General features: G+C 46.5%; 1 protein-coding gene across 3 annotated transcripts in view; it reads left to right on the top strand.

The window, feature by feature from the left end:
- The first annotated feature begins 211 nt into the window (after positions 1–211).
- Positions 212–27,461, top strand: part of gab3 (GRB2 associated binding protein 3) — a 135,648-nt gene continuing 108,398 nt past the window's right edge. For all 3 annotated transcript variants that reach the window (XM_078547447.1, XM_078547448.1, XM_078547446.1), the window contains exon 1: positions 212–457. In XM_078547447.1, the coding sequence (XP_078403573.1) occupies positions 386–457 (72 nt within the window). In that variant the 5' untranslated portion in view covers positions 212–385. The remainder of the gene's footprint in view (positions 458–27,461) is intronic.

Here is a 27,461-nt window from a genome sequence, read left to right as displayed (position 1 = left end):
AAGCTTTTTTTTTTAAACAAATTCTACCTCATTTTACTCCATAGTTGTGCCTTGGGGGCTCATTTGAAAGCGCTTTCGGTTTTTCTTTCTGCATTTTCTGAGGGAAGAGGATACTATGTGTGTTTGTTGTTTACGAAACGTCATGCCATGGTGTGACTATTATTGGATGGATCTTTGCAATGGGTGGGAGAACTGGTGTCTGCGGTCGTTCGCAGCGCTTCCGCCTCTAACACAAGGAACTTGTGCCATTAGACAGATGAGAGATATTGTGATGGATTTTACACCGCATTGTGTATGGAGGAGCTGAGTGACAGCAATAACAACAGGAGGAAAAATAGCACAGAATACAATCGACGCGAGAAGTGACTCTCCCCCACTTGCAGCCATGAGTGCAGAAGACATCGTTTACACCGGGTGGCTCATCAAATCACCTCCAGAAAAGAAATTAAAGCGCTATGTAAGTAAGGAACTGCTGTCAACCCGGCTATGATTTGATGCTGCTACAGTTTAGTCCTGCTAAAGTACAGAACCATAACAAGCAGCACTCAGTACTATACAAGACGGTATCAGTCAATGCTGAGATCTTGACAACATTTCGCCAAGTATTTCTGGCTGAAATAAATAATTTACAGACGAACAGGCAAAATTCATTTCAGGATTTTTATGATCATCCTACAATACGAAAACCTTAAACTAGCTACTTTTTTATATATACACATTCAATTTGTTGGGAGGGAAGTTATTTCGGTTGTTTGTTTTTTCACGCGGGGGTCCCTCGGTACACATACTATGCTGTATAGCTAACCGTCCGCCTGTTTTTCTGAGAAATTGGGGCGTGCTTTCAAAACATCACCAAATCGGAAGCTGTGCCATAAGGTTACTGGCGCACTCCAAGCAGTAATCCAGCAGGAACATTAAAAAAAAGAATGATTATTTAATATAGTTAGCAACATTGGAACTGCAGAGGGCTGAGTGTGGACTCATCATAAACGCTTGCAAATTGTACCTCGAACCTCATAATGTTCCGAAAGTCTCCTGATCGCTTCAGAAAACAATACCAGGGGTCACATGCAGCCGACATTGTAAATGACCCCGTTGCAACCACTTCAAGCACATTTTAACCCAGCTCTCTGCTTAATAGAAATGTTTGGGGAGGGGGCGGGGTTGAGATGGGACTGTGACACAAAACTATGATTTTCCAAGCACTATTCTAAATATGATTGGTCTGGCACTTGTTTATTTGTGTGATCCTCACCAAAATGCTGGCTTTTGCTATGCTCTTCCTAGTCGCCTTTTAGGAACATTCATGGTTGCCCGCTGGATCTGTCCTGCAATTGAAAGTTGTGGAAAGATATTGGCATGGAGAATAGTGAAGTGTGCTTGGATAGCTGGATCTTGTATATGAACACTTTTTAACCTGAAATAAGTCCACGCCCACCACGGGCAGCCAGTTCAGCTAACGGACCCATCCAATTCAGTTTACAAATTGGATTAAACTATAGAAATAACTCTCTAATTTAATCTCAATGAATAAAAATAAATATACCAGCAGTCTGCCTGCAATACCACATACACATATATATATATATATATCTGAGATGTCATATTTGGAAAGCATTGGAGTAAATGGGTTTGTGTAATGGGGTATGTTTCTGAAGCTGCAGAGGTCTTTATTTGGTGGTGGTCAGCTTTTTCACAGATGAAAGCGTTCAACTGTCTTGTATGCAGTAACCTTTCGGTATAAGAAGTAGTTTTATGGAGATCAGGCCGGATGGGTTGGCAGCCTCCGTCGTCCTTGAGAGGCTGTCAGCAGCCGTAACGCCATAAATAAGAGTCAGTCTCATGAAATCCCAGCCTGGGCATGAAAGTGTTTTAGTTGCAGAAGGACGGCAGACAAAAAAAAACAACTTCACAACAGTGGTCAAACTGAACTTGTTTACAACGCTGCCTCCCAAGGTCTGGTGCATAAAACCGCAGATTTGCATTAAACCACTTACTTAGCTCTTCCCGCGAGGAGCCGCTCTCACCGAGCAGTAATTACGGTCCATAAAACGTGTCTATTACGTGTGGTATATTAATATATCTATTTTCAAAGAATTATAAAGTATATCGAAGAGAAATGTTTAAGGACTATCCTCTATAAGAGATACAGATTTTAATACATCGTCTGTGTTTATTTACCACCTATTCACTTTTCGCATATATAAAATTAACAGGTATGCTTTAAATATAACAATTATTTTAATTTGCTCAGAAATATATAATTTTAGTTCAGTATTAGCCTTATAAAGGAGAAAGCACTGTAAGTTTGATCAGCTGGTTTTAAGTGGGGAATATTAACAGTAAATTATGGAATATATTACAAGCTGGGGAACATTTAAAAACAAAGCAGGCAGGTTATGTTTCATAAAGGGATCTATCTGACAGACTTGATCTGTACTTCCAGCATTGACAATTTCTCAGTTTGTCTCTACTGTATTCACTTGTATTTAGTGATTTGTGATCTCCTGGTATCCAGTGTTCTATGGTGCATGAAAAAACATTAAGTTATGATTATTTTCTAAAAACATCAAAGCTCAAGGCAAAAAATAATTTTACATGGTACCTTGTGTGTTTATTGTTATGGGTATAATTATCATGCATAATTTGATCCAAACATCTCAAGCAAACAGTTGTCTGTTCAAATATTTACTGAAGCACCATGTACAAATAGAATACATATTATAAAATAACAACCCTTGGAAACCAAATATGTCTTCCCTTCCTCTTATGGGTGCCAACTCTTGGGCTAGGGTTCCATGGGTATTGGTTACTCTTCAGTACCTCGTTCAAATTGACATTCTTCATCAGTGAGCTTATACAGTGAGGGCTGGCAAGTTGTTCAACCATTGGGGGCATCACAATCAAACCTGATCCTGCCTCCAAGCAGCTGGCATATTTGCTCACTTTCCAGTAGGGATCAATAGGCAAGGGACAGCAATTGTAAGAGTCAACAGACTTGTAGTGCTCCTTCTATATTTACTACCCTTTCTTTTACCTTCTGAGTTTTCCAATAATTATATAAGGCATTATATTGGAGCTTACATGCAAGCTGTGACATTCGCTCAGAAAAGTAGTATTATTTGAAGTGTCCTTGGCTTACTGTTGATTGAGATATTCTTGAAGTTAGCATGATGTTGAATCTGGAGAGAGCTGGGCCATATGGTACAATGAGCAGCATTAACACATCATATTACTATTCACTTTCTTCTGACCTTGCTGATCTCATTCAAGACAGCAATTGGGGTGCTATAGTGTCCCTTGGCTACAGAAAGAAAAGAACAGCCAAGCTTCCAGTTGCTGACAATTATTCAGTGACCTCCCTCCTCCTTCCCCCTTCCCGTCCCCCTCCCCCCTCTCCCCTCTGCCTCCACTGGGAAATGTTTGTGCAGTGATATTGGGTAAGGACATGTTCAGGCCGTCTAACAAGTTTGGGAGGACTCCATGTAAAGGTTCGGTTTGGGGTGCCTACTTTTTAGTATGCAATGTTTCTAAATAATAATTAATCTGGTGCTAAACCTGCACATATGTGATCACAACAAGACATGTTTGCATTAAATAATATGAAAACGGTTGAGAAAGAACAGTGATAGAGTCATAGAATGATAAGGCACAGAAGGAGGCCATTTGACTCTTTGAAGGAGCTGCCCAATTAGATAACTCGAGTAAATGAGAGCGAATAATTATACAAGTCTAGAAACACTGATATTATTTCAGTACATGAGATGCGTGAGAACTTAGAAACCAACTTTTTGCTGCTGTGAGGTCTTGGCTCGATGTTATGGGGTGCAGAGGTCCCCGATATCTCTCCTGCTCCCACCCACCACTCCTCTCCCCAACTCCCCCGGATAAAAGGTCAGGGTAGGGAGCCCTCACAGCAGAAGAATGGCTGCCCTGCAGCCATTTAACAGCCAATTGGCCATAAATAGTCTGGAGGCAGAATATCTGCCCCTCAGAGACAGAGGGCGGAATTCTCCTTGCCTGCTGACACTGGGTGTGTTTGGTGGTGTGACTGGGCAATATGGCGAGGGAAGCAAAAAATCGGTTTCACGACATCATGAAACCAGTTTGTGATCGTCCGCTCCACCCGCCGATGGTGGGCCTTGTTTCCCATCTTCAGACATCAGGGACCTCATTGCAATACATCTGCATATCATTATGAGCCCAGCCCGCTGGAATTGTCCGCATTCACGCTGACATGTCACAACAGCATATAAAAGGCGTGCACTTGACTGGCTGCACTTTGAGAGGAACTCAGAGGTGAGTGCACAGTAACATTTCAGTGTGTTTGCCCAGGTTTGCCTGTTGGACTTTAAGGTTGAAGCGCGTTTGGCGGTGGGGGGGGTGGGGTGCAATTGAGGCGACTTGGTGGGGGAGGGGGTGGTGTCAAGGACTGCCCTGTGGTTGAAGGTAGCACACAAGCACATGCGGGGTGCTGGTGGGGTGGGTGAGGGAAGCAGCCACGCATTAGGGAAACCTTTTATAAAGTGACCATTTCTCTGCAGCTGAGACAGTTCAGGCACAGCCACATTGATATGATTGGAGTTGGGCCTCTAGTTTCTCTGCCCACTCAAGCAACATAGAGGTATCAAAGTGCCACCAAGTGCTCGAGAGGTTTTCATCCCTCGGGCACAGACTGCAAACTAATCAACATTTTAGTGGACTGAAGAACAGTTGGATGACTGGGCACATTGTACAATCTCCTTGCTAAAGTCCTGGAGCAGCCACTGGTGGAGGTGCTCACAGCCCCTTGCAATGTCATCATCCTGCTTTGGACCAGTCTTCCCCATGGTTCAAGCTAACAGCGCAGCCTTGCAGTGAGGATTAGGAGAATGCCTGAGCCTGAGCTGAGAGCACAGCATGCAGTCCAGTGGGCGAAGCTGTCACCAATCGACCTGGTGGAGTGGGGCAGAGACGGTTGGGGTTTCGGGCAGCCATGCAGCGCACTAATCTTTGGCGATCCAAGTGGTGGCTAATACTCTACGGGATGCGTTAAGGGGACTTCAGACTTAACCAGGACAGGTACACCCATGTTAACCTACACGTCTCTCTCTTTCATCCTGCAGGAGGAGTACATCAGGATCATGGAGCCTGGTGACCTAGCTGTCTGCCTCGTGGCGTACAGAGAGTGAAGATGACAGAGAAGACAGTGACTGTGGTGCCTGGCTGCACAGAGGGAGGAGCAGCACCCTCAGGAAGAAGTGGCGGCTGGGGCTCCCACACACGCTGCCAAGGATCCACAGTGAGCTGTCACTGGTCAGCGCAGAGCTAGACCCAGCGTCTATAGATACCGCCTTTCATTCCTGCAGATGACCAAGAATCAGTGTCGCTGAAGACTGCGCATGTCTAGGGAACTGGTTGGTCACATCTGCCAGCTACTGCAGGATTTGGCGCCACAGGGACATGGAGGGCATCCACTGCCAGTGGCCGTGAAAGTGACAATGGCACTTAATTCCTACACCAGTGGCTTCATTCAGGGCTCCACAGGTGACCTCTGTGGGATATCACAAATGCATCCATGAGGCCTTGGATGCCATCTTCGCGAGGGCACACAGCTTTGTGCATTTTGCCCAGGATCAGAACAGCCAGGATGCAAGAGCGATTGGATTTGCCCAGATCACGGGTTTCGCACAGGTGCAGGGTGCCATCAACTGTGCTCATGTGGCGTTCAGATCTCCGTCTCCACACACGGTCAACTATGTCAACCGCAGGGGATTCCATTCGCTGAATGTTCAGCTAGTGTGCAAGCACCACAAACGCATCCTGCAGGTCTGCGCATGGGTTCCAGGGAATATGCATGACTCCTACATTCTCAGTTGGTCACAGATCTTCCAGGGTCCACAGAGGCTGCAGGGTTGACTCCTTGTCAGGCTACCCACAGAGGATGTGGCTGATGACACCCATGTGGTGGCCTCAGACTGCAGTAGAACGAAGGTTAACTGCAGCAACTCAGAACTTGGTGGAGCAGACCATCGGGATGCTGAAAATGAGATTCTGGTGCCTAGGCCAGTCTGGTGGAGCCCTGCAATATAGTCCACAGAGGGTGCCACGCATCATTGTTGTCTGCTGTGCCCTTCACAACCTGGTGCTGCAACGAGAAGAGGAGCTGGCTGAGGAGGAGATGGAGGGGTTTCACGTCTCCTCCAATGAGGAGGACATCGACGGGGATGACGGAACTCTGTGATGGCTGCACACAACATTCTGGCAGCAATGACAAGCACCGTCGAGGTGCAGGCATCAGTAATGTGTCCAAGGAGTGTGAGGCCGGACCATCACTTTGGTCTGAAGGCTGCACAGAGCACAGGGAAGAGGCCCTGGACTGAGACACCTGCCTTTATCTTGTGCAGAAAGGTTTTACATCTGAGTGACGCAAATGCTACTCATCAGAACAAGGAACCATAGGCAGGGAGATATTCTTGGGAGTTTATTTACGATAGTAAACATTATGTACAAGTGATTAATGCCCATGCCCAGGCTGTGCTTCCTGCTTGTCTGTCAGTGGGTGCATATCATGTCGGGTAGAGGGAAAAGTACTAAGGGGCTGGGCAAAGGCAGAGCCAAGCGGCACCAAAAGTCCTTCACGATAATATCTAGGGTATCATGAAGCCGGCCATCCGGTGCCTGGCCCGCCATGGGGGTGTCAAGCGCATCTCCGGTCTCATTTACCAAGAGGTTTGTGGAGTCCTGAAGGTTTTCTTGGAAAATGTTATCAGGGACTCAGTCACCTGCCCTGAACACGTCAAGCGCAAGATGGTGATGGCCATGGATGTGGTGTGTGCACTAAAGCGCCAGGGGCGGACGCTGTATGGTTTCGGTGGTTGAAGATAGTTTCAGAAAGATGGTGACTGATTGGGCTCAGCCACAGTCAGTCCCTACCTGAGTGGGAGTTGTTGCTGTGTGCTGGCTGTGGCTGCTGCTGCTGTCGCTTTTTCCAACATACTCCTCTAGATTTCTACAAGCTGCTCTGGTTTTGCTGATGCCCAAGGGACACTAGAAGCCTGCTGCTGGTACTGTTGCCACGAGTGCCGGGGCCTGGAGACTGCAAGGCCTGAGGCCTGAAGAATTCAGGAGAGAGAGAGAAGGTACTGCAAGACAGGGAGGCCAGGAGGCAAGGACTTCTTTCATTACATCTGCGGTGGGTGTCTGGACTCTTGTTTGGTGGGGGTTGTGAAGACCATGCTGCTTTGTAGGGGGAGGAGGAAGACTACTGAAGGGACCTGGGGAGAAGGGGTACGTGCATGTGTTCATTTAGCATCTTGCCCCCAGCCCTACCTTCGTGCCCCGCCCCTGTCCAAGTCCAGGTCACAGGTGCTGCCTGGTGAACAGGGACGCACCTGACCGCCGTGTGTCAGACAGTACCTGCTGCCTGGCGAAGACATCACCCTCCCCCTACAGGAAGAACAGCTAGGACCCCACCACCCTGCTCTAATCCACCCAGCAACATCCATCCACTCTGCAACCATTACCCTTTCCCCTTCTGTGCCGCCCTGTCCTTTTTCCCTCTCTCTCTCATCCCCTTCTACTGTTGCTACCACCGACAGAGCTCAGCGTGGGTGTGGCTCATCCCCCAATGGCTGCCACGGGGTCACCGGTGGCCAGGCCCTCCGGGGCTGTGGAGGTGGTGCTATCACTAGTGGCGGGCCCACCAAGAAGGCCTATGTGGGAGTGACTGCTTCCGTGGCCTCTGCTGCTCCCGCGGCCCCGTCACTGTTCCCCCTCCTGACCAGGGCCCTGGGGGTAAAGAGCTACATTCACCCTGAGATGTAGAAACATGCGTGATGGCTTTGGCCGCAGTTGTCGGCCCCTCGACCATTGTTGCAGCCTTGCGTACATATGGGAAGGTGGTGTTCTCCCTGAGGTCCGAGCGGGCAGTACACCTGGCCCTGGCCAAGGGGCTCACCATAGGCGGAACCTATCTGGCAATGGATCCTCTTGAGGCCACCACAGAGAGGTTTGTTTTCTCCAACATCCTGCCCTTTGTTCCCAGTGAGCTCCTCCTCCCCCGCCTTCACCAACTGGGGGAGATCAAGTCCGGGGTGGTGCTGAACCCGCTCGGCCTCAGGGCGCCCAGTCTCCACCACGTGTACTCCTTCCGGTGCCAGGTCTTTGTTCGCCTGGACCGGTTGGGGTGCATGGAGGGTTGGTTTGATGTCACCTTTGAGGGGGCTTCCTACTGCGGCTTCTGGTCGGCAGATGGCGTGCGGTGCTATGCCTGAAAGGAGGTGGGGCACGTCCGAAAGATCTGCCCTTCCTCCAAGGCCGCCAATGCCACTCAGGCAGCTGCGACTGGCACCGCCGCTCCCCCCCCCCAACCCCACCACCACTCCATCTTCCTCCCCGCAAGGCGAGGTGCCGCTGGCAACCACTGCCATCTCGGCTGCCAGCGAGGCAGGGGGAGAGACCCCGCACCAGAAAAAGGCGCGATGGAACACCTGCCATGCGGAGGCTGCCCCCCAGAACTCCTCAAACCAACCCTGATCCCCAGACACTCAGGGACACCGGCTCAGGGAGAAAAACATCATCCGGCCCCGGCGACGTGTCTGCACGTGCTCCTGGGCCCTTGTATGCCTCGGCGCCATGTACTGGGCCCGGCGTCATTCGTGTGCGGGTTCCCGGGTCTGGCGCGACCCCGAGCCAGTGGTTGTCCTAAAAAGAATAGACCAGCCAAAACCCCAGAGGGCGGAGCATGCGGAGAGGCTGGATGAGCGGGGGCCTCGCAAATGGAGGTCTCTCCAGCCCCTGGCCTACCCTGGAAGAGACGTCACCCCTCAGAGGGGGAGGTCCTTGCGACTTGTGAGGTTGGATGTGTCCCCTCCCCAATGAAAAGGTTAGCGGCACCTTGCTCTGCCCTCTGCGGGGAGTCATCTGAGCAGGGCCCCTCGGGGGTTGGTGAGGGTATCACCCTTGCGGTGGTGCCCCACGCCGACCCACCTTGTACCCCCGAGATGCCATCTGGCCCGCCAGGGGACTGCGGCAATCCATTCATGGCCCCAATTGCTGGGTCATTAGGCGGTGGTGCCAAGGAAGGCCTCCCTTCAGCGCCGGACGGCTCCATTCTAGGTCGGGAGCTTTTTCTGGACTCGCTGGACGACCTCGTGCCTGAGGGGGAGCGGGGCTCTGAGCCGCAGCCACCCTTTGGCCCATAACCCCAAGAGGAGACCAGAAAGGACCCCTCTGCCCTTGATCCTGGGGTGGGATTGAGGTGGAGGTGGAGCCGACTGGCAGCTCCAGACCAGCCCCCGTACTCAATACTGGAGGAGGACGGGGTTTTGGTGGTGAGCACCAGGACGACTTAGAGTCGCTGTCGGGTGAGGTTGTGGATCCCCTAGTGCCCCCCCACCAATTCTCCCCTCATCCCTTTACAGGCGCTCCAGGATTTTTTAGTGAGTAATCACGGTCGTCGGGACAGGGTCCAGTTGGCCCTGGACCGGTGGCGTTCTTTTCCTCTTGTGTTCTGATCCACCTGCGAGCCCCTCAAGGCCCCTGGGCTGGACCGGAACACTAAGAGGAGGATCCACATGTTTCTCGCTGGGCCCCTGAAGGAGAGGAAGGAATAAAATAGTCCTCTCCTTTTTACATTAGGCATGGTGATGGTAGCATAAACTCCTGGCAATGAAGACTACCATAGCTAGCCTCAACATCAACGGCAGCAGGGATGCACAATGCTGGTTCCAGAACTTCTTGGTCCTCAGGGATGGGAAGTATGCGGTGTGCTTCCTGCAGGAAACCCAGACCGTTCCGGGAGACGAAGCTACGTGGCTCCTGGAGTGGTGAGGCGGGGTCTACATGAGTCACCTAGCCTCCAATCTGGTGGGGTGGCTATCTTGTTGGCCCCACATTTTCAGTGGAATCTTGGGGGTCAAGGAGCCAGTGCCAGGCTGGTTTTTGCACCTTACTGTGTGGCTAGGGGGAGCAGCACTTCAGTTTGTGAATGTGTACGCTCCCCTGGGTGCGCAGCAGCAAGCGAGCTTCTTTGAGTAAGTGACCACTCATCTCGGCTCCATCGACGCGGGCGAGTGCATCGTCCTCGGGGGGGATTTCAACTGTACCCTCAAGGCCAGGGACTGTCACGGTGCCCAGCACTACGTGCTAGGTGTGAGGAAGTTTCGGGACCTGGTTGGGTCCTTCGACTTGGTGGACGTCTGGCGACATCTCCACCCTGACTCCAGCGTTTTCACTTTCATGTCACCTGGAGTCGGAGCATCCAGACTCGACCGCCTTTACGGTTCCAAGGCGTTCATGCCCTGCGCTCCGTTGGCTTCTGTGCAGCAGATGCCACGCATGGACCACCGTCTGGTTTGGGCAGGACTCGTCCCGTTCAGCGCTTGGGTGGGGTCCGCGTACTGGCACATTAACAACCTGCTGCTGGAGGACAAACGGGTTCCTGGACTCATTCTGTCGTTTCTGGGCCGGCTGGAGACAGAAGCGGAGAGGCTTCCCCTCCTTGAGACTATGGTGGGACGTGGGCAAGGCTCACATCTGCGTCTTCTGTCAGGAGTATGCGAGGGGGTCGACAAAGAGGTGGAAATCCCGGGTCGAGGAGTTGGAGATAGAGTTGCTTGACCTGCAGGCACGTCTCCATCAGCCCGACACGGACCCGGCCCTGAGGCTGGCATACGAAGAGAAGAAGGGCACACTGCGGGATCTGCAACTTGGCAGGTGCTACGGTGTGGACGTGAGGTCGTGGATCCAGTTCCTCCAGGACCTGGACCGCCGCTCCCTCTTCTTCTACTCGCTCGAAAAAAGGCACGGGGTCCGTCAGCAGCTCCTTATGCTGCTGGCTGATGATGGATCCCTTGTCTCGGATCTGAAGGGCATCAGGGCCATTGCAAAACCTACTACACTGCCCTGTTCTCTCTGGATCTGTCCAGCGAGGATGCTCGCAGAGTTTTGTGGGAGGACCCCCCACAGGTCGGCCCAGAGGACACTGGAAAGCTAGACTCCCCCATAAGTCTGAGGCAAGTCCCCGGGGCTGGACAGGCTGACCATGGAGTTCTTCAGGGCATTCTGGGACGTCCTGGGGAATGTCTACACAGGGGTCCTGGGGGAGAGGCCCCTCCCATGGCGCAGGGCCGTGATTCCCCTGCTGCTTAAAAACTGGCACCCGGTCTCCCTCCTCAGCACGGATTATAAAATCTTTGCCAGGGCAACGTCTTCTCGCCTTGGTACCGTGCTGGACTACATGATCCACCCTGACCAGTCCTACATGGTCCCGGGCCGTACCATCTTCGATAACATCCATCTTGTCCGGGACATCACCCACTTTTCCCAGAGGACTGGTCTGTCAAGCGCATTCCTGTCTCTTGACCAGGAGAAGGCATTCGACAGGGTGGATCACGAGTATTTATTCGGGACTCTGCGAGCATTTGGGTCCGAGACGCATTTCGTCGGCCAGATCCGACTTCTGTACGCTGTCACTCAGAGTCTAGTTAAGGTTAACAGGTCCCTGATGGTGCCCCGTTGCTTTGGGAAGGGAGTGCGTCAGGGCTGCCTCCTGTCTGGCCAATTGTATTCTATGTGTGTGGAGCCTTTCCTGTGCCTCTTGTGGAGGAGGTTATTGGGATTGGTTCTGCGCGGGCCGGGCATTGGTGTTGTCCTCTCAGCTTACGCGATGACGTGCTCTTCATATTCACTGACCCGGCTGACCTGCGGGGGATGTGTGAGTGCCAGGAGGTCTACTCTGCCGCATCCTCTGCCAGGATCAACTGGGGCAAGTCTTCTGGACTCCTGGTCGGTCAGTGGCAGATGGATCCTCTACCCGAGGAGCTCAGACCTTTCATCTGGAGCAGGACCAGCCTCCTCTACCTGGGCGACCATCTCTGCCCTGCTGAGGAATCCTGGCTGGCGAACTGACAGGAACTGGAAGCCAAAGTCACCACTTGCCTGTGGCGCTGGACAGGACTGCTCCGAGTGCTGCCTTACCAGGGTCCAGCACTGGTCATAAACCAGCTGATTGCCGCCATATTGTGGTACCGGCTGGTTACTTTGACCCCTACCCCGGATTTTGTCACAAAGATCCAGAAAATGCTTGTCGACTTGTTCTGGGACAAAAGGTTGCACTGGGTCGCTGCTGAGGTTCTGAGTCTCCCGCTTAGGGAGGGCCGTCAGGCGCTGGTGTGCCAACGCACCCAGGTGGTGACTTTCCGCCTTCAGGCCCTTACCTTTACGTCGAACCCCCTCCGAGATGCTGTGCCCTGGCGACGTATTTCTTCTGCCAGGTGCACGGCCTGAATTATGACGTGCAGCTCCTGTTTATAGACCTGAGGGGCCTTCATGGCTCCTTGCAGGCATTGCCTGTCTTTTACCAGGGCCTGATCAAAGTCTGGAACATGGTCGCCTCACAACACACCTCTCCGCTGTCAGGAGTAGTGGCTATCGTCAGAGAGTCGCTGCTCAGGAATCCGCACCTCTGCCCTTTTCAGTGGCTGGCGGAGAGGAGGGCTGTGCCTTCCGGGGTGACCAGGATCGGGGACGTGCTGGGTGGTGGAGGAATGGGATGGATGATTCCACAGGAGTTGACGCATTGCGCATCCATGGATGTCTGGCTCGCGGCCAATGCCATTCAAGTCATGCTCGACCCCAACGTCATACTGGGACTTGAGGTGGCACAGGTGCACGATGGTCTTCTGTCCCAGCGTACCCTTGTTCGGACAGAATTCCACATTGGCCCCAAGCCCCAAACTCTCCCTCGGGAGCCGGCACCCCGCAACCTGAGTTGCTTTGCGGAAATGCCCTCTGTGCCCTTTAGCATGGTGCAGAGCATGGAGCATGTATGGGCTGCTGCTGCAAACCCTTCACTTCCTTGCCCTTATCTGTCGCCCGGATGCCTTGTTGCCGTCTGGCGGCGGAGGTCCCCAATGGGAGGCCCTTTCCGGGGGTGTCCTCCCATTTTCCATCGGGGACCTGGGGTGGAGGGTCCCATACAACCGCAGGATATGTCGGTTCACAGACCCCCCAAAATGCCTGCATCTTTTGCGGCCTTGTGGAGTCCGTGGACCATGTTTATATAGGGTGTCTTAGGCTGCACTCCCTTTTCAGTCATTTCAAAAACCTTTTACTGTTGTTTTGTTTGCATTTCAGTCCCACGTTCCTGATCTACAGGCACCTGGTGTGGAGTGGAGCTGGGAGGGAGGAGGACCACCTCTTGAACCTGCTCCTGGGCCTGGCCAAGTTAGCCATTAACAGGTCCAGGAAGCGGGCGATCGGAGGGGGGGGTCGTCTGACCTGACTGTCTGCCCCTCTTCCGCGGCTATGTTCGCAGCCGGGTGTCCCTGGAGATTGTGGTCTCCGCTGGTGGCAGCCTCATCAGATGCCACGGTCACTAGCAGAGGGGCGGAGGAGCTGCTGCTGTCATCCTGATTGCATGTTGGCATGCCCATGGAGCGTACACTACCATTCACTGACTCTGCTCACAGCCCTGACTGGCTCAGCATCCTGTTTGACTGCACAGCTACAACGCTGCCACAGTCCTTTTAATATACACAGCCTACCAGCAATGATTGCCTAGACTCACACTTGTGTGTTAGCCATGGCTTAGCTGATAACACTCTTCTGCCTAAGTCACACAGTTCTGGGTTCAAATCCCACTCCAGAGCTTGAGGACAGAAATCAAGGCTGATGCTACCTTGCACTACTGAGGGAGTACTGCACTGTTGGAGGTGCTGTCTTCCAGATGAAATGTTAAACTAATCTGCCTACTTGGGTGGATTTAAAAGATCCCATGGCGCTATTTCAAAGAAAAGCAGAGGAGTTATATCCTGGCCAATATTTATCCCTGAATTAACATCACAAAAACAGATTATTGGTAATTATCAAATTGTTGTTTGTGGGAGTTTGTTCTGCACAACTTGGTTGCCGCATTTCCTACATTGCAACAGTGACTGCATTTTAAAGTTACTTCAGTGGTTGTAAAGATACATCCCGTGGCCGTGAAAGGCACTTTATAAATTCAGTTATTTCTTTGGATGTAGGACTGAAAGGCTGCCTGCTACTATGGAACCATATCTCAGGAAGAGTCAGTGCCAGGAAGAGAGAAATAAGAACAAAGAATTGAAAAACATTCAAGATAGACTTGAATAATTGAAAATAAGCGACCAGTCAATTAGTTCGGTGGTGCTAGTCACAGGAAAAATGTTGGCCAGGACACTAGGAGATGTCCCGTTCTTCTTCAGATCAGGCTACAAATCTTTCATTTCCACCTTATTTGTGGCAGGCAAAGCTTTGGCTAAACAATTCATCTGAAGGACCACACTGTTGATAATGCACCACTCCCTCAATAATGTAATGGAGTTTCAGCCTAGATTATGTAATTAATCCTGAGGTGGGGTTTGAACCCCTAATGTTTTGACTCCAAGGCAAGAATAAACTAGACTGGCATTTTCACTGAGAAAAAAACAAAAAACTACTGCGGATGCTGGAAATCCAAAACAAAAACAGAATTACCTGGAAAAACTCAGCAGGTCCGGCAGCATCGGCGGAGAAGAAAAGAGTTGACGTTTTGAGTCCTCATGACCCTTCAACAGAAGGGTTCTGTTGAAGTTCTGTTGAAGGGTCATGAGGACTCCGAAACGTCAACTCTTTTCTTCTCCGCCGATGCTGCCAGACCTGCTGAGTTTTTCCAGGTAATTCTGTTTTTGTTCTGGCATTTTCACTGTTCAGGCTAAAGAAAAATGAAACAATTAGATAAACACAAAGTTATTCTCATACCTGTAATTTAAACACAAACAGGGAATGAATAGAATGGGGAGTTTGATCCTCAAGTGCAAAAGACCTTCTTGAAACACTTATGAGTTCATGACCGCTTAAGGGTTTCCACACCCTTGTGGAATGAACTGAATTGATTATTCCTCTGTTCCCAGAACGTGGTCAAACTACACATAAGAACTCAGCTTCAATTGTTGGGCTTCAACAATTCTTGAGCTGTAAACATATACATTGATAACTCTATGGTGACAGCACAAGAATCAGTCGCCTCCAAATTTAAAGAAAAAATATAAACCTCAAAATTACTGTTAGTAATATGAGTGATTAACATTGAATGTGCTTATTGACATCCCTCTATCCACTACTGAAGATAATGCCTGCCTTAAAATTGCAGAAAGTGTAAAGTTATGGGAATGTTTTAAATGTTGTCTGCTAATTTGCTGTGTGTAATTTCAGGCTCATGCCTTCTAAAAAGATATTTTAAAAACTATGATGGAAGGGCCAAGAATCATCATGTAGCGTGGTACAGAAAATAATAAAAGAGAAGGTAAATTGGGAAGTAGTGATTAGGTGACATCAAGCTAGAGTTTAAAAACCTAAATACTGTAGGAGATGCCATATTATGATGATATCAGACCAAAACATTATTCACTGAAAATTAAACTTAAGTCATTTATGTAAGGTGGAGTGTAATGTTACATTAATCTGGTGTTTGACTTCATAAGATTTTTAAAAAGTACCCTATTGTATCCCACCTTGGTATCTACCGAAAGTAATCTTTATATCAGTGATTTCATACACTACATGTATTTTATTCATTCAAGGGATGTGGGTGTTGCTGACAAGACCCATCCCTAATTGTGAGCCACCTTTTAAACCACAGCGATCCAAGTGTTGAGGGTACTCCCATTGTGCTATTAGGTAGGGAGTTCCTGGATTTTCACCCAAGTACTGGAGACTAATTCTAATATAATACTAATTATCACATTGCACAAGTAGATATGAAGAGTACCATATTTGCTAGAACATAAGGTGCACTGTTTTTCTGGAAAAAAAATGATCTAAAATAGCTGTGTGTCTTATGGTCCAAAGATTACATGCAGTATTTCCTAAATATTTCCTTTTAATTTTAAAAAATTCTTTTAAAATCCTGGTGCATCTGATGGCCTGGTCCATCTTATGGTCTAGCAAATATAGTAATTTGTTCAGCTAAAGCACCCTAATTGATATAAGCACAGATGGATGCAGGGCAAGAATATTGTAACACCAAATACTTGGCTCTTGCTCACTGCTAGAGAAACTTTGCATGGGAAACAGTGCCTTCCAAAATTACCATTACGGTTTCTTGCTTAGGTTTATGTCTGAACAAATTGGGATTTTTGTTTGTCTTAATTTTTTGCTGCTACAAATGAAAAAAACATTCTTTGATTGCACATGGAGCAATGAGATGAGAATCTTCTCTCTCTTCTAAGTATAAGGGTCCTACATGAAATAAGGTGGGATGGTCACAATTGAGTCCTTACTGGGCTCCTAGTTGTTCCCTTTACAGCGGTAATTGGCTGTCTCACTCAGAGGAGCCACCGGTTGGCTGATGTGGTAGCTGGAAAAATGTTATACAAGTGTAGTAAGTAGGAAGTTGACGTTGAGATACATTGGTCTGGATTTTGCTCTCAATGGTGAAGGAACGGTTATTAATGTGCACCTCGCTGACAGTTGCAGGCTTGTCAGCGGAGATTTCCACTAATCTATCTGCATTTCTAGTATGGTGCTCTTTACAGGGGATTTGTGTCGACAGATGGAAAAGCGTAAAAATGTACATTTTAAAAAATCTCCAACATGCTTTTTCTTCTGAGGCAATGACCCAAGTTTGTTCAGCAGTATTTATCACTTAATTATGCTGTTGAAAACTCACTCTCTCCCGAATGCAACAGGCCTATCCTTTTCAGCCGTTTTTAGTCCAAAACTAGTGGTGGATAAGTACCCCAAGTTAGGCCATTACAGTCAGTTAATGCTAAATCCGTTACTGAGGACTGCAGAAGTAAACCGTGTGGAGGAACAGGGTATCTCTGACAACGACTTCGGCATTTATATTTATTTAACTGGGCAATGTGGATGCCAGAAATTTCTGTCAGATGTACCCTGTAATAACAGTGAGCACTGATAGCCTTGCCATTATTATTATAGTAAAACCTGCCCTTGGCAGGGCAAAGTTAAGGCATCTTTATTTTGCATCTTAATATGCAATCCCTGGCTTAGCACGGCTTGATGCTGGCAGCCAGTCCTCAGAAAGGCAGGTCTTCCATTCCCCATCAGCAGCATCCTAGATGAGTGGAAACAAAATTCATCTTGGGTGTATGACAAAGCTGCAGGTAAATGATTGCTTGCCTTGTGCTAGTTGTTCTTCAAAACCAGATATTGGCCAGCTTGCTGAGCAAGGTTGTCACTCATGCCATGTTGTCAAGGCTAGTATAATAGTTCAGGGCCTACTTCCTTCTGGTAGCACACTGGCTGGTTTACATAAACTTCCTTGGTGTCTTGTTTACTTTCAGTTGATGGCCCTTTTAAAGTTAACAATTTAACAACTAAATTAAAAATGGAATTTTAAGTCAGCAAGTTAACTGGTAAGCTAGAGGAGAAAATGAAAGCCTTTGTCTTAATTGTAACTCCTTTCAATCAATCGAAACCAACAGGAAGAGGGTGGCGGGAGCTGAGCCAGGCTAAGTGACAAAGTGCCATATTTCTTGCCTGGCTTCAGAAAAGTGGCAAAGATGGTAGCTTTACTTAAAAAAAGGTCAACTCGCAGTAATGTTTTAAAATATTTATTAAATATGCAATTTCTTAAATTATATGCAAGAACGTATTTTCCACGAGTGCTTGAAAATCAGGTCTTTGTCGAGTTTCATCCCCAGTACCCTCTTTTAATAATTTTGTAAGATTGAAAGATGATTTTAATTAAATTACAGTGACCGCCCTAATATCTTTGAGGACTGCAAATGGTCAGATGTTGCTTATGTCATCTGCTGCAGTCTGGAAGGAGCCTGTTGCAGAAAAGTTAACCAAGATGGCGATGTTGATAGCCACATTGCCCTAGTTCAAGACTCAGGTGGCAGCAGCAGGTGACACAGCTCAGTGAAAGCCTCAACTGTGAAGTGAGGGCATCCAAAACATTGCTGCTCAGAGAAGCTCAGGGTGTAGGGTGAGCGTTGCTTGAATTCCTGCTGTGAATATGGTTTCTTGTGCAGTTTTTCAAAAGAGATTTACTCCAGTCATGTGTGGCCTGGTAGCCTTTGGTGCTGGAGCACCACTGCAAATCAGGGTGTGGAGAAGTTGAGAAAAGAACCCGATCAGGTTTTATCTGTCTGAAACTCAAAATCACTGAGGTTTATTACAGTGTATGTGCTGCCACCTTGGCTGGTGAGAACCAGTGTACACTGGGAACGAAATCTGGGATTTTCTGCATTTATGGCTTAGTATTACATGGGGTGATGCCTTTTACTAACTGAATCAGTTAGCAGTTCTAATAGAAGCAGTTTGAATTGTTAAATAATTTGGCGGAGTGCAGACCTCCAATGCACCCTGCCACAGACTACTATATTTCCACAATAATGATTTCCTGATCTTCACCATATGCCCAATGTGAGGCATCGAGCAGAAATCAGCCATTTCCCTTGAAAGAAGAAAGGAAAATAACTGAGAAGCAATTATCAGGAGATGAAATATAAATTTAGTAAAAACATTGATGTGCCTACAATTTATTTTACCTCAGAATTATTGGCAGAAGAAACTTCACTGTCACCCCTCCCCCAAGTCCATCTTATGAACCTCCATGCAGGAAGCAACAGGGCAGCTTGGCTGGGTGCATGGTGCGCAAAAGAGAAAAAATGTTTTCTTGTTTTACTTTATGAAAGAATTTTATAAATCATGCTCTATAGCTGTGGGGTTTTAACAATGAATGTAGGTGGTGAGAGGTATCTTCTGTTGTATGCAGAGAGTACAGCTGTATACGAATAAGAATAATATGAACCGCATGATTAACTATGATAGTGTGATTCACATGGGACACTATTGTTAAAGTTTGAATTGTGTGTTCAATCAGTGAAGCCTGATATTCATTCAGACCGTTTTTTCCAGTCTATGTATTTATAGTGTCATGACCAGTACAGTCTCCATTTTCACGCTATAAGAAAATATTCAATCTTATCTTGGAATCGCCATTGTCCTGAATAATAGAGGAGATCTCCAAGAGGACAATAACATTTGACTGATATACAAATTGTGCAGAGGTACCTTAGCCACAGAATGAAGTCAAGTACAATACGATAACATAATTTGAATTTAATCTTTCTTGAACTGTGGGGTTGATTTATATATTGGACATGAGGAGATTGGTATTATCAGGCTGCCCTGTGAGAGGCATGGTCTTTATCCCATAGACATTCTGGCAGATTATTTGGAAAGATTCCATTGTACATACAATAAAGAATAGTATACAGTGTGCTTCAAGGCAGTAATATGCCTCAGTATTCTGATGACATTAAGCTCTCCTCTTACTGTTACTAAAGACATCTGAAGCTTTTGCTGCCTGTGAGCCCATGTGTTGAAGTTTCTAGACTTACCCTTAGAATGGTTGAGACAATTATTTTCAGGGGCTGCATTTTACTGGCCTCGTGGCCTAGGAGACTGGGAGTGACAGGGGGGAGGGGGTGGGCTGGGAAAATAGGGGGAACTGCATTGGGGAAACCTTAGGGCATTCTGGGAAGTGGGATTGGCTGCCTGATCCATAGAGGTGGGCAGCCAATTAATGTATTTAAGGCCACAATTCAGAATGATTTTGCGACTTCAACGGCGTTTTGTCATTGGTGGAGCAGCCCCTCATCACCTGTGGATGCAGTTAGCTCCATGGAGGCAAGCCAGCTTATAGCAGACCAGGGGACCATGGGAGTTGGAAGCTCCATGCTCCAAGAACAGAGCCATGGGCAGGAAAGGCTCTACTTGCAGCCCAAACCACCCACCTGCAGGGATTTCCTCTCTGCTCTGAAGGCTTCAGCCCTCTGAATTTTTTATTCATATGCACACCGTGTGAAGCGTTCTCATGGTCCCTGCCCTGCCTCAGCAGTGCTTACTCACCAGCAGGGCTGCCGAGGCTCCAGAGCTGCTGGCCTTCTGATTGGGAAGTAGCCATTTAAAAGGCTGCCTCCAGGAAGATTGTAACATTCTTGCTCCCGGCTAATGCAAGCTCTGGACCCCCATTTAGTGCCAAAATCAAGGTCCAGAAGCACACGGGTAAATCCAGCTCCAGGTGTCAAGTGAAATGCTAAAATGATTCATGTTTAAGGTATTAAGTGTTGCAGAAGAGTTTTTAACAACAGCAACTGAGCTTTTACAATTAAACTCACTTTTACAATTTAGCTTGTGAATAATCTGATTTTATCAAATGCCTGGTAATATATAAGTTTGAAGGGGTTTTATTTTTGCCGATTTTCTAATTTTCTTTACTCCCAGAGTTTTTGACCTTGCCCTAATAGTGATTCTACATATTTGAGCTTAGATAGGTGAGCAAGGTTACTTAACCCTGGGCATGACAGCCAACTTCAATCCTGTCTGTGCCCAATGTCACACTCTCTTTCCAGCAGTATTCCCTGGTTAACGATCAGGAACAGCAACTCTTGCCTTATTTTTCCATCTCAAGTTCAGGGCAGCAGAGTAAATTGTAGCAACTCTGTTGTTGCTCCGGCTCAGATTGGCCAACACAGCACAGACCAGAAGTCCAACTTGGGACATTTTGCTCTGAACGACTTAGTTATGCACTACTCCTAAACACTAAGCCATAGATAGAGTTAAATTTGATCTTTCTAACACAACTGCCAATTAAACAGTATGGATTAGGATAATTTTTTTATCTAATTAAAGTAAGTAGCTCATGCACACAAGTGAAATTACAAAGATGCAATATAAGGAAAGAAGAAGGGACTTGTATCTATTAGCACTTTATCTCATGCCTAAAAAATATCTGGGATCATTGAAAGATATTATGTAACTAATGCCTCACAGGGGTTGCACACAATCAAGACCCCAAAAACAGCAGTGAGACAGATGAGCTGTTGACCTGGTTAAGGTCATGTTGGTTCAGGGACATAGATCAGGCAGGACATGAACAAATGCTACATGGAAACAATTTACAATACTTACTTTTTAAATCTTCTGATTTGAGAACTGTCATGATTTGTAACGGTCCAAGAAGGCAGCACACCATCACCTTCTCAAGGGCAATTAGAGATGGGCAATAAATGCTGGCCTAACCAGCGACACCCACATCCCATGAAAGAATATAAACATGGCGGGGTGATGTTGCTGATGGTGATTTATATCAAAATCATAAACAGGGTCCAAGAAATTTTCACAATATTGCTAGAAATACTGGACATTGGAAATTTTCATGCTTGATTTATATGATCCTCATACAGTGACCAGAGTGAAATCCTCCCCAACTCCACCGAGTATCTGGCACACTGTCTCAGTCCCTAGTGGGGAAAGAGACCTTCATTCCAGCTGTTTAGGTTTGATTTAAACACTTTCACTAAGATGAAAGGACAATGATCTCAAATACAGAATCATTTAGGTCTCAAAATTTATTTTAGTTGAAATGAGCACAAATTGTAGGCTTGCACATTATAGAACCATAGAACCATAGAACACTACAGCACAGAAAACAGGCCATTCGGCCCTTCTAGTCTGTGCCGAAATATTATTCCGCTAGTCCCATTGACCTGCACCTAGTCCATAACCCTCCAGACCTCTCCCATCCATGTATCTATCTAATTTATTCTTAAAACTTAAGAGTGAGCCCGCATTTACCACGTTAGATGGTAGCTCGTTCCACACTCTCACCACTCTCTGAGTGAAGAAGTTCCCCCTAATGTTCCCCCTAAACCTTTCCCCTTTCACCCTAAAGCCATGTCCTCTCTTGTTTATTTCTCCTAATCTAAGTGGAAAGAGCCTACTCGCATTTACTCTGTCTATACCCCTCACAATTTTGTAAACTTCTATCAAATCTCCCCTCATTCTTCTACGCTCCAAGGAATAAAGTCCTTATAGCATGGCAATCTCAGGAATTATATTAATTTCCACGAACATGAACATGTCTGGGTCAGTATTTTTCTTATCACTTAAACTCACATTATTTCTATAGAAAATATGCCTTTTTAAATCATCTCATTCCACAGGTTGAAGCAATATGTGTGGTTGAAGTAGATTAGTAATGAAGTTCCTTAATTTACTGCTACCGTAATTCCCTTTGTATTTTCTCATTTAGTGGTCAAAATAATGCTTTATTTCTTGTAATTGGTTTCTCATAGCAATGCAAATGAAATGGAAAACCAAAATAATAGTCCACTCGAAGAGTCCTGCAGCAGTTGCTAATCTATTCGCTTTTCACTTTTAAGTGGGATTGCCCATTAAGTGACAAAATGCCTGTTATGCACCCCAAACCTCAAAACTGCTTGCCAAGTTTCTGACTGTTTAAGAAATGTGCTTTTGGGTTGTAACTTACGGTTTCCAGTAAATCAGGAGGAACTCCTCAAAGCAGTTCCAGTTTGATGGGCCTATTCGCTTAGTTTCTGATTTTAAGAAACATGGCACCTGTGTTTAAAAGGAAGTTGTATTGTATGCAGCTGGCAAGTAGAAAAAAAGTCTTATATCAGAATTCTGAACTTGTTATAAAGATTTTAACCCTTTATCAGGTTACTTTTTTTTGGAAAGAACAGTTATTTCAAGGGTGAATTTTTTCTACTTTTTTTCTTCTTTAAATTTCCTCCTTTTTGACACTCCTGGTGAGTTCTGAATCCAAAGAGCAAACAGAGCGATCCAGTATCTCACTTAAACAGCCATTCTTACACAGGGGTTTTTCTACTTTTATTTTTATTTATTTATTTTTTAGTGGTACTGTCCTCTCCCTCTGCCTCTTCAGCATTCTCCGCTATTTGGACGTTTTACTTAACATATAGTGTGCTGATTCAAAATCCAAAAAGTATTCTTCAACTTTATTATAATTGTTCTCAAGTGGAATAGGTTTTCAAACATGGAGGCAAGTGTAGCCTTTCCAACAGGCCTATGGTACCTCAATCCAATGGCCAGAAGGATTTTATTTTAGTAGAACACAGGGTTAACACTATCAGCACAGCCTGACTCCCACAAAAACAAATGTAGACAAAAGATAAAGAGGAAAGGACTATGGGAGGTTCCTTTTTTGCAGTAAAAGGAATTCAAAACATGTTTTTCTCTTTTCTTTCAGCTTGCAACTTACTAATGCAGTTATCTGGGGGTTTGGAACTGCCTTCATTCCCAGGGCATGTGGTCTATATCCCTTTTTGTTTTGATTATGGAGGGATTACAATGGCCAGCAAAAATCACAGCTATGTGAGTCATTGGCAGAAAGAAAATTTGGCAGCTTAAAATGGACAAATTGGAAATTAGAGCTTGTAAACTAATGAGCCAATATAGGGGATCCATGATGGATGTATGCTTGTATGTAGACTGGTACTTTCAAAGTAATATTTGCACATCTTCCATGGCATTGCTTATCAGAATTCAAAAATTACATTATTCTGGGGGACAGCATGTAAGTGTCACTGAAAGAAGTTTCTAGGATATAAATAGGTAATTAAGTACAATTGTTCAACAACAACAACAACTTGCCTTTACGTAGCATCTTTAACATAATAAAGCATCCCAAGATGCTTCACAGAGGTGCTCTCAAACAAAGTTTGACACTGAGCAACGTAAGGGGATATTAGGACAGGTAGCCAAATGCTTGGTTGGAGAGGTAGCTTTTTTAGGAATGTCTTAAAGGAGGAAAGCAATGTAGGGAGGCTGTGATGTTTAGAGATGGAACTCCAAAGCTTAGGGCCCAGGCAGCTGAAGACATGGCCACCAATGTTCCCCTCATTGTCCGGTGTAGATAGCTTGCAGACGATGACACTGTTGTGTTCTGGGATTTTTTGTGCATCAAGTGCTTGCATTCGATCTGCCTAGGACAGCAGTGAGTTCAAGACTGCAGGGGGAACTTGCCTGACAGCAAGACAAAAACAGAATGCAATGTGATACCTATACAATAGCCCCACATCCCATCCCCTTCCTGCCACCTCAATTCAGCCACATCTCTCCTGTGTGTTCCTTTCCCACAATCCCCTCATCCTGTTGCTCCTATTACGTATATTCCCTGGTCCCACCCCATCCTTCACATGTCCCTCTTGCTTTACCCATTTATAACCACCTGACCACTTTTCCTTCACCTTTTCATTCCTCAGGCCCATTTCCATCCCCTCCCCCTTTCAAAACCCAAGTCACAATTAGAAGCATTTAGTGACCATCTTTCTTCCTCTTTGTTTAAGATGGTTTTGTATCTATAGCAATGCAATTTCTGGAGGCTGATAAGCAAAATGTATGCAAGATGCAATGTTTTTATATAGATAATATATTACTTTTCAGGAGTTTTTATATTACAATTACAGTAAAGATTGCAATTATTGATGTTCTGCTTCTAATTTGAGTGTCCCATAATCAGCACAATTGCTGATCAGCAACGGCATGCAGTGCAGGGCTATACAAACTGGAAGATCTTCAAATTGGTTCTCGGTCAGCACTGGGTTAACTAAAATCAACAGGAGAGACAGTAGGACCTCAGTTGAGACTCACTTCCTGGGCTAACATATGCCGAAACAGCATCTTGGGCAAGACCCTTTCAACAACCGTTCGCCCATACTCCAGCAAAAATCAGCACCTTCAGGAGAGGGGCAGGGGAGAAAACTGCAAAAAATATAAAGATGAATGCGCTTAACTTTTCATTTTCGAAGCTGATCCATCATTTTTTTCAATCTTACCAAGCTTACAATATTGCTTAACATGTTTCTGTCTGTTATTTTGATGGCAACATTGATTCATTTAAAGTTAATGGATCACCATTAAAATAGTAACGAGGGGAATGTCATATAACTGTATAAAGCAGGTATCTCAAATGACAACCATTGGCCTTAGCATTCTGGCTCACAGATCCCAGGAAACTCATTTGTGTTTTCATTTTGTTTTGATTTGTTGATTTACCCTATTTGAATTTTTGTGGGGCTGCAGGTTTGGAAATGGCTGTTATTAGCACGGTTACCTTATTGATTCATAAAACCATAAGTGAAACAACAATATCTGTTAGTAGCTTGCAATATATGTAAAGTAATAGGAACATTGAACTTAAGATGTGGGCCCACGGTATGCTCCACATTCAAGCTTGGAGAGTCTTGGACGAAAGAGCTCAATGATAATATTTCTAACATTATTTCCATCCTGTAATATCATCCATTGGTAGAGCTTTCTGTGTAGACAGTGATGTCTTGAAAGATTGTTGGACAGACATTATATTTTAAGCAGAGTTGTCCCAGATGTTCAGGACAAGCATTGCCTTATGTAAAGTGAATGTATGCAGAAACCACAGAGCTAACATTTATTATTTGCAATGGGCTTAATTTTGTGAAATGTGAAATATAAGCTATTACATCTTGAAGAAGAAAATTAATGCCACTGAAGTAAATCTAACAAACTCTGTTGTGTTTACCTCGTCAGTGCCAGAACATAACTCTGTTTGACCCCACTGTGGGTCTCAAAGGGTTGTGATGGTATCCCATCATAGCTGACCTTACCCACCATGTTGTCATGGAAAGAGGCGATCACACTGAGCTACTTCAGTGGGCAGCCAACTATCTCCCATAGCTTAAATAGTTGGCTTCTGCCCACATGGTCAAATGCTAGCTGAGATCGATGAAGGAATATATAGTGGACTCCTTTGTTCGCAGCATTTCTCTTCCAGCTGCTGGACTGAGAAGATCATTTCAATTGCGGGTCTTCCAGTTCTGAAACCGCGCTGGGATTTGGGGTGGATATGTTCAGCCAGAATCTGCAGTCTGACAAGGGTAACATGGGCAAATATATTTCCCATGATGCTCAGCAGGGAGATGCCTCCATAGTTGTTGTAAATCGTTGCGGTTACCCTTGTTCTTGTGGAGGATTACAATCTTTGCATCATGCATATCCCAAGGCATTGCCCCCTCTCTCCAGCAGAGATAGAGAAGTTCGTGGAGATGCTGCAGGAATGCCAGTTTCCTGTGAGCTCATCCGGTATAGCTTCAGCAGCTGGTGCTTTGCTTGTGGCAAGCAAGTCGATAGCTTTGCTAAGCTACTCGACTATCACAGAAGGAAAAAACAGTAAAAACTGGGAAATAAGAATACAGGTTCAAACTAGTCTTGTATACCTTAAAATGAAACACCAGTATAAACTGGGAAATAAGTATACTGGTCTGAACTTCTTTTTCCTTCTGAGGTGGGCTTGACATCCAGCTCAAAAGGCAAGGCTGAAGCATTTGCAACAATCTTCTGAGTGAATGATCCATCTCGGCCTCCCCCTAAGTCCCCAGCATCACAGATGCCAGTCTTCAGCCAACTCAATTCACTTCACATGATATCAAGAAATGGCGGAAGATACAGGATACTGCAAAGGCTATGGGCCATGACAACATTCCTGCAATAGTACTGAAGACTTGTGCTCCAGAACTTGCCACATCCCTAGCCAAGCTGTTCCAGTACAGCTACAACACTGGCATCTACCCAGTGATGTGGAAAACTGTCCAGATATGTCCTAACCACAAAAAGCAGGACAAATGCAACCTGGCCAAATACCACCGTATCAGTCTACTCCTGATCATCATCTAAACGATGGAAAAGGGCCATCGACAGTGCTATCAAGTGGCACTTACTCAATAATAACCTGCTCACTGACGTTTAGCTTGGGATACTCAGTTCCTGACCTCATTATAGCCTTAGTCCAAATATGGATGAAAGAGCTGAACTTCAGAGGTGAGGTGAGAATTACTGCTCTTGACATCAAGGCAACATTTGCCCAAGTGTGACAACAAGGAGTCCAGGCAAAACTGCAGTCAATGGAAATCAGGGGGAAAACTCTCCACTAGTTGGAGTCATACCTACTGCAATGGAAGATGGTTGTGATTATCGGAGGTCAATCAGCTCAGTCCTAGGATATCACTGCAGGAATTGCTCAGGGTAGTGTCCTAGGCCCAACCATTTCAGCTGCTCCATCAATGACCTTCCCTCCATCATAAGGTCCGAAATGGGGATGTTCACCGATGATTGCACAATGTTCAGCACCATTCGCAACTTCTCAGATCCTGAAACAGTCGTGCCCAAATGCAGCAAGACCTGGACAACAGTCAGTCTTGGGTTGATAAGTGGCAAGTAATATTTGTGCCACACAAGTGCCAGGCAATGACCATCTCCAACAAGAGAGAATCAAACTATCTCCCCTTTATGTTCAATGGCATTACCATCGCTGAATCCCCCACTGTCAACATCCTGGGGGTTACCATTGACCAGAAACTGAACTGGACCAGCAATATAAAAACTGCGGCTACAGCAGGTCAGAGGCTGGGAATTCTGCGGACAGTAACTCACCTCCCAACCCCCCAAAGCCTGTCCACCATCTACAAGGCACAAGTCAGGAGTGTGATAGAATACTCTCCACTCGCCTGGATGAGTGCACTCCAACAACTCCATCCAGGACAAAGCAGCTCGCTTGATTGGCACCCCATCCATCACCTTCAACATCCACTCCTTCCACCACCAACGCACAATGGCAGCAGTGTGTACCATCTACACTGTGTTCA

The sequence above is a fragment of the Cetorhinus maximus genome, chromosome 8, assembly GCF_964194155.1.
Source record: "Cetorhinus maximus chromosome 8, sCetMax3.hap1.1, whole genome shotgun sequence".
NCBI lineage: Eukaryota > Metazoa > Chordata > Chondrichthyes > Lamniformes > Cetorhinidae > Cetorhinus > Cetorhinus maximus.
This window is presented reverse-complemented; position numbering and strand designations above follow the sequence as displayed.